Genomic DNA, 15,176 nt, shown 5'->3' with positions numbered 1-15,176 from the left:
TGGTGGTAGCATCATGGTCTTGGGCTGCATGAGTGTTGCTGGCACTGGGGAGCTGCAGTTCATTGAGGGAAACATGAATTCCAACATGTACTGTGACATTCTGAAACAGAGCATGATCCCCTCCCTTCGAAAACTGGGCCTCATGGCAGTTTTCCAACAGGATAACGACCCCAAACACAACCTCCAAGTTGACAACTGCCTTGCTGAGGAAGCTGAAGGTAAAGGTGATGGACTAAACCCAATTGAGCACCTGTGGCGCATCCTCAAGTGGAAGGTGGAGGAGTTCAAGGTGTCTAACATCCACCAGCTCCGTGATGTCATCATGGAGGAGTGGAAGAGGATTCCAGTAGCAACCTGTGCAGCTCTGGTGAATTCCATGCCCAGGAGGGTTAAGGCAGTGCTGGACAATAATGGTGGTCACACAAAATATTGACACTTTGGGCACAATTTGGACATGTTCACTGTGGGGTGTACTCACTTATGTTGCAGCTATTTAGACATTAATGGCTGTGTGTTGAGTTATTTTCAGAAGACAGTAAATCTACACTGCTATACAAGTTGTACACTGACTACTCTAAGTTATATCCAAGTTTTATTTCTATAGTGTTGTCCCATGAAAAGATATAATGAAATATTTGCAGAAATGTGAGGGGTGTACTCACTTTTGTGATACACTGTATATATATATAAATAATGGGTAGCACTGTCGCCTCACAGCAAGAAGGTCCTGGGTTTGATCCCCAGGTGGGGTGGTCCGAGTCCTTTCTGTGCAAAGTTTGCATGTTCTCCCCGTGTCTGTGTGGGTTTCCTCCGAGAGCTCCGGTTTCCTCCCACAGTCCAAAAACATGCACACAGGTTAATTGGAGACACTGAATTGCCCTATAGGTGAACAGGTGTGTGTATGTGTGGGTGTGTGTGTGTTTGTGTCTGCCCTGCGATGGACTGTCCAGGGTGTTACTGTGTGCCTTGTGCCCATTGAAAAGCTGGGATAGGCTCCAACACCCACTCAGGGTGCCCAATAGTGGCAACAGCGGCGAAGACAGGGCTTAAACCAGCACCCTTCTGATTACTAGTTCAATACCTTAATTTCTGGGAGATCTATCTATCTATCTATCTATCTATCTATCTATCTATCTATCTATCTATCTATCTATCTATCTATCTACCTATCTAACTGTCTGTCTGTCTGTCTGTCTGTCTATCTATCTATCTATCTATCTATCTATCTATCTATCTAACTGTCTGTCTGTCTGTCTGTCTGTCTGTCTGTCTGTCTGTCTGTCTGTCTGTCTATCTATCTATCTATCTATCTATCTATCTATCTAACTGTCTGTCTGTCTGTCTGTCTGTCTATCTTTCTGTCTGTCTGTCTGTATATCTTTCTGTCTGTCTGTCTATCTGTCTGTCTATCTATTCCTGCAACTCCGCTGCTGCAGTTACGACCTCTGCTGGCTGATCGATGGCGCTGCACAGAGACGGGGGATAACGGAGATCAGTGCACGATACGGATCCCCGTATGAACCCGCCCACCAGGTGAAAAGTGTGCGGTCGGTACTGCACACGTGTCAGGTGGAGCGACGTGAGCTCATCAGGGATGGAAATGATTGGTGGCGGGTGAGGTGTTAGCATGCAGACGGTACGGCACGTGTAACTGCTGAAAGGGAGCAGTTTGGGAGAAGCGAAAATTCACCACGTTAACAAAAGAATAATTACAATAATGAACTAAAACTCTGCAGCTAATCACCCAGAACTGTGAGACGTAACACGTTAGATGATTAGCAATCAGTTTTTCGGCTATTTAAAGCCATCCATTGCTAACCAACGCCTAAAATAAGCTAAAAACAACACAGGGTTCCTCTAATCTAGTAGCAATCACAGCTCAACGAACAAATGGTTCGCTCACATGTACTTTAAAAACCTGATTAGTGTCTCAATTGCATTTCAAACTGCCTTAATTAGCAACGTTAGCAACAGAACTGTTTCTCAGAGGCTTCGTGGGTCAAGTTTTCACGTCTGAGAAGCTCCACACAAGCCTAAGATCAACATGCACAATGCTGAGAGTCGACTGGAGTGGACGCTGAAGCGCGTGTAACCTCGATGTGTCGGTCTGAGATTTAAATGTATGTCTGACAGACGTGCATGCTATGCTAACACACACAGTGCTAGTTCACATGCTAGCTCACGCCAGCTGTCTGAAACAGGTTATAAAGCAGATGACGTCTGATCTGCTATGAAAGCTAATTTGCAAATTTGCATGTTAGCAACGTGGCCTCGTGAGCTGTGGGAGCCGGGGCGCTGGTGTCTTCTGTAGCTCGGGGGCATTTCAGCATTCCACACTGGACAGCTTTATGTACCCCCAGCCCCCCCTGCCCCGCCCCACCCTGCCCCACCCTAGTGAAAGGTTTTCCTCCCCCATCGCTGGAATGCTCTAATGTTTTTTACTTCGCTAAACTGGTTTGTGTGAATGCACTGGTGGTTCTCACAGTGTCGGAAAACACTAAACATACAGAGTGACGTCTTCAGAATACATTTAAATGGCTACCCCCCCAATCCCCCCCCCCCCCCCATCCGCCTTCATGTTGCCTTTAGGTGCGACGTAATTTAACCAATTAATCATTTACAATTTCCAAACATGCACAACGATACACTATAGAGCCAAAAGTATCTGGACACCTGACCATGAGCTGCTGGACGTCCCATTTAAAAAACAAACGATATAAACTAGAGTACAACAACAGCCACTGTCTGTTTATGGGAATTTGTGCGCATACAATAATTTCCCTCAGGATAAATATAGTATCTGTCTGTCTGTCTGTCTGTCTGTCTGTCAATCCATCCTTCTATCTATCTATCTGTCTGTCTTTCCTGTTTCAGCATGACTCCAGTTGACCAACATCAGCGCCCAGCCACAAAATGTTGGTTTGACTGAATGATAGATAGACAGACAGACAGACAGACAGACAGACAGACAGATAGATATACAGATATATAGATAGATAGACAGACAGACAGACAGATAGACAGATAGATATATATAGACAGACAGACAGACAGACAGACAGACAGACAGACAGATATATAGATAGACAGACAGATCAATATAGGCTTAGATAGACAGGCAGACAGACAGAGGGGTAGACAGATAGATAGATAGACAGATGGACAGACGGAACAGACAGACAGACAGACAGACAGATAGAGATATAGATAGATAGACAGACAGACAGAAAGACAGACAGACAGATAGATAGACAGACAGACAGACAGTTAGATAGATAGATAGATAGATAGATAGATAGATAGATAGATAGATAGATAGATAGATAGATAGAAACAGGACCTTCCCTAAACTGTTGCTGCAAAGTTGGCAGCAGATTTATCACAGCTATTAGCAACTGAACCACATGGATTTGGTGATTAGAAGGGGTGACCACATACTTTTGTCCGTGCTTTCTTTTTGGAGTAGAGCACAAAAGTGGTGCCCAAATTCTTGCCCATGATCGGACACTCAGTTGCATCCAAGATTTCAGAACTGTAAGCTGATAGTTCTACTTTTATTGACAGTAGGTACAGTGTTGTTGGGGTTGAATGCCTCACTTTTTCACTACCAAACGTTTTTCGCATCATTGTGGCTGAATAACTCTTTGTTTCATTGGACCACAGAACACGACTCCAGGCCCTTGTAAAGCTCGCTTGATCGTGGACAGTGATGCTTATGTTCCAGCAGTGTCTAATTCAGCTCAGGCTAACAAGTGCAGCCAAACTGGTCCTATTTATGGGCACAGAGAAGTCACCAGCTGTACTCAATCATAATCACATGATTGTTTGCGCTTCAGGTTTGACCTGATTTGATGTGGCAGGAATCTGAAACTAAGTCTCCACACCAGGAACTTCTCAGAAGGTTCTGAAATTATTTGGCCGCGTTTTCTCATGGTTTCCTGTTTCTTCTGGTATTCTGAGCATGACCCACCGAGGAGACGATCCGTTCCCACAGCGCGTGAGTTTGGTTTTGCTCAGGGTGTCAGTCGTCTCTCTGACTCATTAGTGTCTTCGCCTCATAAACACACCTACGTGGTGTCTTATAACATCTGCATTCCCGTCGGTTCCCCACAAGATTAGAGCCTAACCCTTCAATCCAGACGTTCATGTTAGTCAACTCACAACAACATATGAGGACAGACAGATGATGAGCAACAGGACGAGTCTCCAGGTGACTGAGTAACCGAATATAGCAAAAATAAGAAGGAAAATGACATAATATCAGTAACATTACATGTAGTGGCATTCCACAGGGTTCTACCCTCAGACCCCTACCGTTTTTCAAATGACAATGTAATTTTTGTACATTTTAACAACTTTAACTGGATATCCAGGTCCCAAAACTAAGAGATAAAGACTAAGACATTGAGTGATTGAGTACAGTGAGTGGCATTCCACAAGGTTCTACTCTCAGACCTCTAACTTTTTAAAATGACTGTGTAATCTTTGTACATTTTAACAACCTTTAACTGGATATCCAGGTCCCAAAACCAAGAGAAAGACTATAAGACATCGAGTGATGAAGTGAGTATAGAATGGCATTCCACAAGGTTCTACTCTCAGACCCCTAACTTTTTTTCAAATTACTGTAATAACCTTCAACTGGATATCCAGGTCCCAAAACCAAGAGAGAACAACTAAGACACAGAGTGATGAATTAAGTACAGTAAATGGCATTCCACAAGGTTCTACCCTCGGACCTCTAACTTTTTTCAAATGTAATTTTTGTACACTTTAATGACCTTCAACTGGATATCTAGGTCCCAAAACCAAAAGAGAAAAAGGATAAGACATTAAGTGATGAATTGAGTACAGGGAGTGGCATTCCACAAGGTTCTACCTTCAGACCTCTAACTTTTTATTTGTGTTTTAGCCACAGTATCATTCTACTTTGGTTAAGCATCCTACGAATCAGGTTGATTTTCAAAGTCTGCAGCTACGAGGTTACACGAGACCCGTCCCGTTACGATTAGTAAACTTTGTTGCATTCCACAAGGTTCTACCCTCAGTCCATTAGCTGTTTTTAAACAGAGAAACAGAGGAATAAAGCACGTTCCGATACCGTTGTGTAGACTGTGCAAACTTTAACGCTCGCCACTGATACCCAGGACATACCAGGAGCTTTAAGTCCACAAAGGAACATTCAAACTAGAAAGAAAAGGAGGAGGAGCTAAAGCTTTAGCAGATCTTTAACGCATCTTTAACAAAATAGAAGAAGCTCAAGAGAAAGTCAGGAGAAAGGAGAAAGTCGTGTTGAACTATAGAAGTAATCAGTGGAATTCTGCAAGGTTCTAGTTTAGGACCACTAGATGTTTTCAAACACTGATGCATGAAGTACGTACACTAGAATAATATGCAGCCACTACTTTTGATATCCAAAACATGTCCAAACTTAATAGTTTACAAGGAAAAAGTGACATTGAGTGATGAATAAGTGTGTGGGTGAGCCAGTGGGTAAGTAAGGTTGTGAAGGAGGGAGGAGAAAATAAAAACTAAGCACTCGGCGAAGGCAAAAGCAAGTCAAAAAGGTAAACATTAGACAGCTATAGCTCTTTGACTTGCTTTTGCCTTCGCCGAGTATAACTAAGTGGCATTCCACAAGGTTCCACCCTCTGACCACTACCAGTTTTTCAATCTTAGAGTATTTAAGCACTCCCCGCTCCTGTTCCTTGAACCTAAATGACCTTAAATCTTTGGCTTTGATATCCGGCTCATGTCAGAATCAATCATCCCACACACAGAGAGGAACGCTGGTAACGAACACCGTGATGAGTAAGTGTGTGGGCGAGCAGGTGAGTAATTACGGTTATGAAGAAGGGAGGAGTGGATGAAGACTTAACAAGATTAAAAGGAATTATTTTATTTTTCCGGAGGATGATCGTCGTTCTTCTGAATAATACGGGGAGCTGATCCCTCCTCCAAACACGAGTACAATACCATAATAAGGTCACCAATCCGTCAGCATTGTTACCTGAAGCTGATTTCATTCATTCATCTTTACATGTAGAGCATTTAGCAGATGCTTTTATTCAGAGTGACTTACCGTACTGTGACAGCATATTGTCTAAGTAATTGAGGGTTAAGGGCCTTGCTCAAGGGCCCAACAGTAGCAATCTGGCAGTGGTGGGGCTTGAACCAGTGACTTTTCAATTACTAATCCAGTATCTTAACTGCTAGGCTACAACTGCCTCCCAGCCATAACATTAAAACCACCTTGTTTCTACACTCACTGTCCATTTTATCAGCTCCACTTACCATATAGAAGCACTTTGTAGTTCTACAATTACTGACTGTAGTCCATATGTTTCTCTGCATGCTTTGTTAGGCTGCTTTCATGCTGTTCTTTAATGGTCAAGACTATCCAGCAGCGCTGCTGTGTCTGATCCACTCATACCAGCACAACACACACTAACACACCACCACCATGTCAGTGTCACTGCAGTGCTGAGAATGATCCACCACCTACATAATACCTGCTCTGTGGTGGTATTGTGGTGGTCCTGACCATTGAAGAACAGCTTGAAAGGGGGCTACAACCTTGAACTTCTGATTACTAGTCCAGTACCTTAACCACTAGGCTACAACTGCGAGGTGATTGTCTATTACTGTGACCCTAGTAGTCTTGATTTTAGGATTCGATTGGCTGCACCGTGTGTGTGTGTGTGTGTGTGTGTGAGTGTGTGTGAGTGTGTGTGTGTGTGTGTGTGTGTGTGTGTTACAGACAGCCCAGTCTGGCCGATTACAAACTGGACTCAAACCAAGCACCCCTGCCAGAAGCAGGTTTTGGAGGTGACCTGTGAACCCTGCTGAAGCTATAATGTCTGCAGGTCTACAGGCACGGTTTTTGGCACGTTCATGCTAATATTTGCTGGACGCCAACCAGAATTTGCTGACCAGCTAACACCAGCAGTGCCAAAGTCCAAGCGCAGCTCACAGGTCTTCGTGATGTTTGCTTTGCTTGTGTCATTCCTCAGCTGATTTACTCTCTGTTTCACACAAGTGAAAGAGTGTTTGCCCGTCAGTTATGATGACACGTGGCGGTAAATCATCCTTCCTTCCTTCCTTGAGTCACTCCAGACAAACGCTGTTCAAACATAAAAAAAAAGCTACAAAGCAGCCAGACCTACAGGCCGGGCAGGACGGCACGACGTGAAACAATCACTGCTGGATATTTTGGCTGGATTGGCGTGATTGTTGATTGTAGTGAAAGTAATGTGGGTAGGTGTGGGTGGGGATTCAGGGGTGTTTACGTACCGCTTCGTTAGTCCTTTTCCAGAACACAGCCATGACGAAAATAGCCGTGACAGGAGGAGCCAGATAGCTGGTCACCGATTGGATGTAGACGTAGAGCTGCCCGCTGTTGGCGTTCTGCAGGATGGGGATCCAAACCACGCTGATCACGACTAGAATAACCGTCACGATCCTGCGGGAAAACACAACACTTGATTACACAAACACTCGATCATCTACGTTTTCTCATGGCTTCTCTATATGGCCAAAAGTATATGGACACCTCTTTTAGTTGAATTTTAATCTTAAAGCCACAATTTTAAAGTCACACACGCTGCTACGAGTGTAGGTTCTGTAAAAAAACAACATGGTTTTACAAATTTGCAGCGCTGCTCAGTCTGATCCACTCATACCAGCACAACACACACTAACACACCACCATCATGTCAGTGTCACTGCAGTTCTGAGAATGATCCACCACCTAAATAATACCTGCTCTGTGGTGGTCCTGTGGGGGTCCTGACCATTGAAGAACAGGGTGAAAGCAGGTTAAAAAGGTATGTAGAGAAACAGATGGACTACAGTCAGTAATTGTAGAACTACAAAGTGCTTCTATATGGTAAGTGGAGCTGATAAAATGGACAGTGAGTGTAGAAACAAGGAGGTGGTTTTAATGTTATGGCTGATCAGTGTACACACACCAACATTTTCAGACTTTTCTGTGATGTGATATGGAAGCAACTGGTGACCCAAAATTACTAGCTTCTTGAAAAGGTCTGATTTGCAAACACACCTGCCGACCAGCAGCAGCTCTTTCTCGCTGGCGCCCCTGTGATATTTCTTCCAGATGTCCATGGTGAACAGGGTGCTGCTGCTGTTAAAGATGGAGGTCAGCGACGACATCAGAGCGGCCATCATCACGGCGATCATTAAGCCCCGCAGGCCTAAAACACAAATTCACATTCAAGTCTGGAGTCTGGACACCCCGTCTAGAGCTGTGCTTCTAAATCTCAGACCTCCTAACCTTGCTAAAGAAGCCGGACTGAAAAAGAAGCAAAGTTAGGCTATACATATACATAGGCTATACAACAAGCAGTGTGTGTGGGGTGAATATCTATCCCTACTGTAAAGTACTTGGGAAGTTTGGGGGGGTTCTAGGTGCTAGAAACTTGTGGTGATCAGGGATGTTGGGTTGCTGTCGTTCTGCCTCTCTTGTCCGATCACTCAGGTTTGATGACGGGAGGCGGGCGCTGATGTCCTGTGAAAGCCTTCATGACCTTGTTACCTGCTCGCTCTCCCTTTTAGTTCTGCTGTAATAATTACTAGTTACTCTCTGTAACACTGACATTTTACTCTTAACGATTTCACATTGTAACTACATCTACTGTTGTTTTACCCCGAGGTGGCTCTGATGGAAGAGGTTGTTGAGACTGCCATGCCAACAATGCTGCTCCTGCTAGATGTGATGGAAACCTGGCGTGTTTGCACCAAAGAAATGTCAAGAACTCACTGAGGACTTTATCACAGATTGGACTGAATAATGAAGAACTTTTTTTTGTTGCTAATTATAACTTTCAGTTCAATTTAATTTTGTCTTTTGTAAGATTTGTGTGGATTCTGCTCATTTAAGTTGTCCTCCAGGCCGCCCAAGAAGGATGGGTTTCTTCCTGTATTTTTAAGGGAGTTTTTTCTTCCCACTGTCACTCTCGGCTTGCTCAGTAGGGGTTTTTGGTCTGTCGGTCCTGGATGCTGTAAAGTTGCTTTAAGACGATGTCCATTGTAAAAAGCGCTATATAAATAAACTTGACTTGACGTGACTTAAAATATGGTGGTGGTAGCACTATATTCTGGAAAAGATTTTCAGCAGATGGGACTCCCAGTCAGGTCAAGTCAAGTTCATTCAACAGACATTGTCTCAGAGCAACTTTACAGCATCCAGGACCCCAGCTGAGCAAACCAAGAAAAAACTCCCTTAAAATTACAGGAAGAAACCTTGAGAGGAACCAGACTTAGCAGAGACCCATCATCCTTGGGTGAAAATGAATTCGGCATAGAATAAAGATCTAAAAAGATGGAACGTCTCAAAGCAAAATGTTCCTAATATGTTCCTGAGTGACCGTCAGAATCCTAATCTTAGTGCAACTACGTCAAAGCTGCTGTACACCAGCACTCCAATCTAATCTAAAACGAGATAAACTTTTAACTTTAAAGACTTTTGAGACCAAAACGAGTTCATGAACTTAAATCTGTTCACTTTTTTCCTTACTACATAAAGGGTTCTTACTCCAAGACTGAGGTTCCTACTCAAACTCATACTGATACTCCTGGTTGTGACTCTAGATGGTGGAAACACACACATAACAGATCCTGATTACCACTGGGCATGAGCTCGATGACCAGTTTTGGAAAAGCGATGTTGGAACATCCGACCTCCGCTCCACACACCTTCATACACTCCTCAGGGTCGACACAGCCAACCGAATCTAGAAATGAATACACACACACACACACACACACACACACACACACACAAACAACATAGTAAAGGTAAAGGTACACCGGTCAATATTTCATAGTTTTTAGCATTATAAACAAGGCAAAAAATATAACCAAAAGTATTTGGACACCTGACCATGAGCATGTTGGATGTCCCATTAAAAACAAGGTGTGACCTGTATGTAATCTTCTCAGCTGTAACAACAGCTTCTCGCAAGACTTTGAAGTATGTCTGTGAGAATTTGTGCCCATCCAGTCAGTGGCTGGGCACTGATGTTGACTATTAAAGCCCCAGTTGATGTTCCAGTTCATTCCAAAGCCGTTGAGTAGGGCTGAGGTCAGGACTTTGTGGAGGACACTGGAGTTTCTTTAAACCAAGCTTTTCTTCTTGACTTTATAGAGTCACTTTGTGCTTTCACAGGGGTACAGTCATGCTGGAACAGGAAATTACCTTCCTTAAACTCACTCACTCACTTTCTTAACCGCTTATCCAATCAGGGTTGCATGCTGGAGCCTATCCCAGCTTTTCAATGGGCACAAGGCACACAGTAACACCCTGGACGGGGCGCCAGTCCATCGCAGTGTACATACATACACACACCCACACACACTCATCTATAGGGCAATATGTTTTTGGACTGTGGGAGGAAACCGGAGCTCCCGGATGTAACCCACACAGACACGGGGAGAACATGCAAACTCCACACAGAAAGGACCCGGACCGCCCCGCCTGGGGACCGAACCCAGGACCTTTTTGCTGTGAGGCGACAGTGCAACCCACCGAGCCACCCTGCCGCCCCTTACCGAAACTGTAGCTGCAAAGCTGGAAGAATTAGAAGGGGTGTCCCAATACTTTATATGTCACATTAAATGCATAATGTGGCCAAAAGTATGTAGACATCCCATCTAATTACTGTGTCACAAATAGTAAATATTCCTGCTTCAGCATAAATGTGCTACTGTGGACCAAATAGGAACAGCGGCCTGCAAAGGTCCTTGACCCCAACCCTGTTAAACACCATTGTAATAATTAAAACGTCGATTGTTAGCGAGTACTTCCTGTCCAGCATCAGTGCCTGACCTCACAAATGTTCCATTCACTAAATGGACACACCAATTTCACACACACACACACACACACACACACACACACACACACACACACACACACACACTCCAGATTCTTGTACAAAACGGACACTGCTCTAGTTAGAAAGATAAAGGGCAACTCCATATTAATGACCACGGTTTGAAATGGGATGTACAACAAGCTCACAGCCAGATGACCACTGTGCACCTCAGGAGCCTTTTCACTCACAACTCATCTGCTGAGAAACGTTGATATGGCAGCTACCTAGGGCCAATGTAAATGTTCCTAGTTGCAATGTAATATGGTTCGTTTGATTACCCCTACATGCCCATACATGGAGCAGCAGTCTTTTTGTAAGTAAACCCAAACTATCAGCTTAGGATCCGTGTCAGATGTAATCCAAGAATTACTTAAAAGCATGTACACCGACCAGCTATAACATTAAAACCACCTTGTTTCTACACACACTGTCCATTTTATCAGCTCCACTTACCATATAGATGCACTTTCTGGTTCTACAATTACTGACTGTAGTCCATCTGTTTCTCTACATGCTTTTTTTTAACCTGCAGGACCACCACAGAGCAGGTATTATTTAGGTGGTGGATCATTCTCAGCACTGCAGTGACACTGACATGGTGGTGGTGTGTTAGTGTGTGTTGTGCTGGTACGAGTGGATCAGACACAGCAGCGCTGCTGGACTTTTTAAATACCGTGTCCACTCACTGTCCACGCTATTAGACACTCCTACCTAGTTGGTCCACCTTGTAGATGTAAAGTCAGAGACGATCGCTCATCTATTGCTGCTGTTTGAGTCAGTCATCTTCTAGACCTTCATCAGTGGTCACAGGACGCTTCCCACGGGGCGCTGTTGGCTGGATGCTTTTGGTTGGTGGACGATTCTCGGTCCAGCAGTGACATTGAGGTGTTTAAAAACTCCAGCAGTGCTGCTGTGTCTGATCCACTCATACCAGCACAACACACACTACCACACCACCACCACGTCAGTGTCACTGCAGTGCTGAGAATGATCCACCACCTAAATAATACCTGCTCTGTAGTGGTCCTGTGGGGGGTCCTGACCATTGAAGAACAGGGTGAAAGCAGGTTAAAACAGTATGTAGATTAATAGATGGACTACAGTCAGTAATTGTAGAACTACAAAGTGCTTCTATATGGTAAGTGGAGCTGATAACATGGACAGTGAGTGTAGAAACAAGGAGGTGGTTTTAATGTTATGGCTGATCAGCCCAAGCTTTAAAATTGGCCCGGTAAAGCCCATGTTGACAAAAAAGCTTGCCTGCTTGACTGTGTACAGTGTCAGTCATGTTTCAGCTGCGTTTAATGTGTGACACACCCGTTTTCACATCAGCGTTACATCAGTAAACAGACAGTAGATCGTTATCTTGCTTTTAGAAATGCTGGAACCAGAATTTTACCCTCACACCTTTAACAGTAATGTTTTTTTCTGTAGTGAAGCAAAGGGGAAAAACCTAATCCACATAAAAACACTTAAAAATGTAGACACACCCTTTATTAAAACATAATCGTACTTTAATTCTATTCTAGAACGTGCTGTCATTCATTACATATAATTAGCAAGTGACTGACATGTAAAATCTCTCCATATGATTATTAAAAGAAGTGATTTATATCGGTGTAAACTGCTCGAAGGGAGCGATTAGCCCAAATCACAGTGCAAATTATATCTTAAGGCTTAAGGGTGCTTATGTAGGGAACACAGATCTGTTTGGGATTAGGCCATGGGGTGAGGCTGGGAAAATGGCTCCCACCCCACCCTCAGAGCTTGCACGTGTTGTGACTTGTATTAAAGGAGTAACAAGGAACAAGATAATGATTTCTTTGGCTCTTTAGTGACTTCTTTAGAATTAATATCAAACACACAAAAGAACCTCAAGGCTTTTACTGATTGTCAGTTAAGACAACAGTGTGTGCGTGCGTGTGTGTGTGTGTTACTAAGAGAACAGTGTAGACCTAAATGCTTGACTCTTTATAGTCTAGATAGTTTAGTTTTTAATCTGCCTTACCTCATAGACTCTTGCTGCTGTAACATGGGTGTACACAATCAAATCTTTCCACTGCCATGGCTTTAGAAAGAAGCCCCTCTATTAAACCAACACAATAAAGCCCAGCTAAAATACTTGCATGCCTCTAGGCCCATGGTGATATAAAACTTATGCCTAGTTCACACTACACGATTTTTGGCCTGATTTTTGCTCGCCGACTGGTCGGCGCTAGATTTACCGGCTCGGGAGCAACTTGGCTTTCGCTCTGCGATCGAAACTCGGCTCTCAATCGCAATGTGTGAACTACTCAGCAACTCGATCCGAGCGGCTCTGAAGAGAGATATCTAGCATGTCAAATATCTGGATCTGAGTTGCCCGACTTGCAATGAGTGCTATGTTGAACAGCCAGTGAGAACGCAAGCTACAGTGTGAGGGGAAACGCAGGGCAGGAGTTGTATAAAGGTGGGACAGGGGTGTAATATAGTTTATATCAGAATACATCAGAACACACGCACGTTTTACAGTATTTCTGACCTTATCGTTCTCTACACAACACCCACGCTGCATTGCAAAAAATATTTATTAATCTCCAACTCACTATAGAACAATTCCTGCTGCTCACGTAGCCAAATCCACTCAGATTCATTTATTTTTTCTCCTTAATTTTACGCTGCACATCAGCACACAAACTTTGATCGCTCGCTAGTTGTTGACGTGCATTTTTGGACGTGGTATCATTAAACCCCTCGTCACTTCTCACGTTTGTTTTCATGACAGAACGTAGTTTGGGAGACCAGAGAAGCTCGCCTGCGATTCCAGTTGGTGATTGATGGTGTAGTGTGAACCCCCTATCGCCGATCAGTCGTGTAGTGTGAACTGTACAGCGACCTGACGACTTGGAAACTTGGCATTACTTGACATTGGCATTACTTGGCATTATATGTGTGTATGTATTTGCATGTGTGTACATGTATGTATATGGGTATATACTGTATGTGTATGTATATATATGGCTATATTGGCCTCATTGTGCAATATTGTCACGTCACTTTACTATTTAATAATTTAATTACTATTCAATCTTTACACTGAAACTATACCTCATGCATCATTACAGTTACCAGTTATTTATTTTATGTAAATTACAAGAAATACTTAGTTCTAGTTTTTCTGTTTGCTTTTGTTTTTGTACTGTTAATTATTTGTTGTATTATGCTACTGGGGCTTTAATTTCCTTCGGGATCAATAAAGTATCTATCTATCTATCTATCTATCTATCTATCTATCTATCTATCTATCTATCTATCTTCCATCCATCCATCCATCCATCCATCCATCCATCCATCCATCCATCCATCCATCCATCCATCCATCCATCCATCCATCCATCCATCCATCCATCCATCCATCCATCCATCCATCCATCCATCCTGACGAGTTTGGTGAGGAGGAACCCCAATAGAGTCCTGATCTCATCCCTATGACTTTTCATCCATTATTAGTGCCTGATCTCACACATTCTCTTGCCTGAATGTGGATCGAGTCCCACAGACACATTCCAAACTCCATGTTTATGGTTTTCAAATGAGATGTCAAACAAGATCATGGTCATGTGTCCACAAACTTTTAACCATATACAGTACATTTCCCTTTCAAGTGAGTATAAACTTTTGACAACTGAGACTTTTTGTCCGAAGTGTAAGTTTTCCTTTTTTTTTTCAGGATTTCCTTTTTTAACCAGTAATCACTCCGCCCTGTCTGTCTGTCTGTCTGTCTGTCTGTCTGTCTGTGCCATATTTTACGCCTCGTCATGAAGTTATCACGGGGAAACGCAGACTATCTGATTCGAATCCCAAATCGCTCATTACTCCCTATGTAGGGAGCTACGTAGGGTGTTACGACAACAGCATCAGCGTGGTGTTCTAGTGCACTTTGTTACAATGATGAAGGCATTTGGGACACAGCCTCGCCTCTTCCTCTTCCAACGTTCACAGCTGTATTGCCGAGTGAGCACAAAAGTCATAAGGTGAAAGTGAAATGTTCTGAGTTTTGAAGTCGTTTTTGTAATAAACGGCTTCTTTTTAAACCCTTAGATGACATTAAGTCTGGAGAAAGTGTTCCCAGGTGTGAGGATTTCTTTGTATTGACTTTGGTATGTACTGTAGTGTATAGAAGAAGGTCGTTACTGAAAGTGAGGCAGCCACAGGAATGGGCTTGTCCCTAATGGCGCCGTGTTCCCTACTCCCTTACAAGTGCACCTGATTTTGGAAGGGGTCAGAATCCTTTAGACAAAT

At 43.4% G+C, this 15,176-nt stretch overlaps 1 protein-coding gene across 1 annotated transcript in view; it reads right to left on the bottom strand.

Moving 5' to 3' along the window:
- Nucleotides 1-15,176, bottom strand: part of slc5a10 (solute carrier family 5 member 10) — a 59,801-nt gene that overhangs the window by 3,499 nt on the left and 41,126 nt on the right. Inside the window, exons 10-12 of the mRNA XM_063010886.1 lie at nt 9,645-9,752; nt 8,063-8,213; nt 7,294-7,462 (exon numbers count right to left, since the gene is read on the bottom strand). Coding sequence (XP_062866956.1) covers nt 7,294-7,462; nt 8,063-8,213; nt 9,645-9,752 — 428 coding nt within the window. The remainder of the gene's footprint in view (nt 1-7,293; nt 7,463-8,062; nt 8,214-9,644; nt 9,753-15,176) is intronic.

The sequence above is a fragment of the Trichomycterus rosablanca genome, chromosome 15 (assembly GCF_030014385.1).
Source record: "Trichomycterus rosablanca isolate fTriRos1 chromosome 15, fTriRos1.hap1, whole genome shotgun sequence".
NCBI lineage: Eukaryota > Metazoa > Chordata > Actinopteri > Siluriformes > Trichomycteridae > Trichomycterus > Trichomycterus rosablanca.
This window is presented reverse-complemented; position numbering and strand designations above follow the sequence as displayed.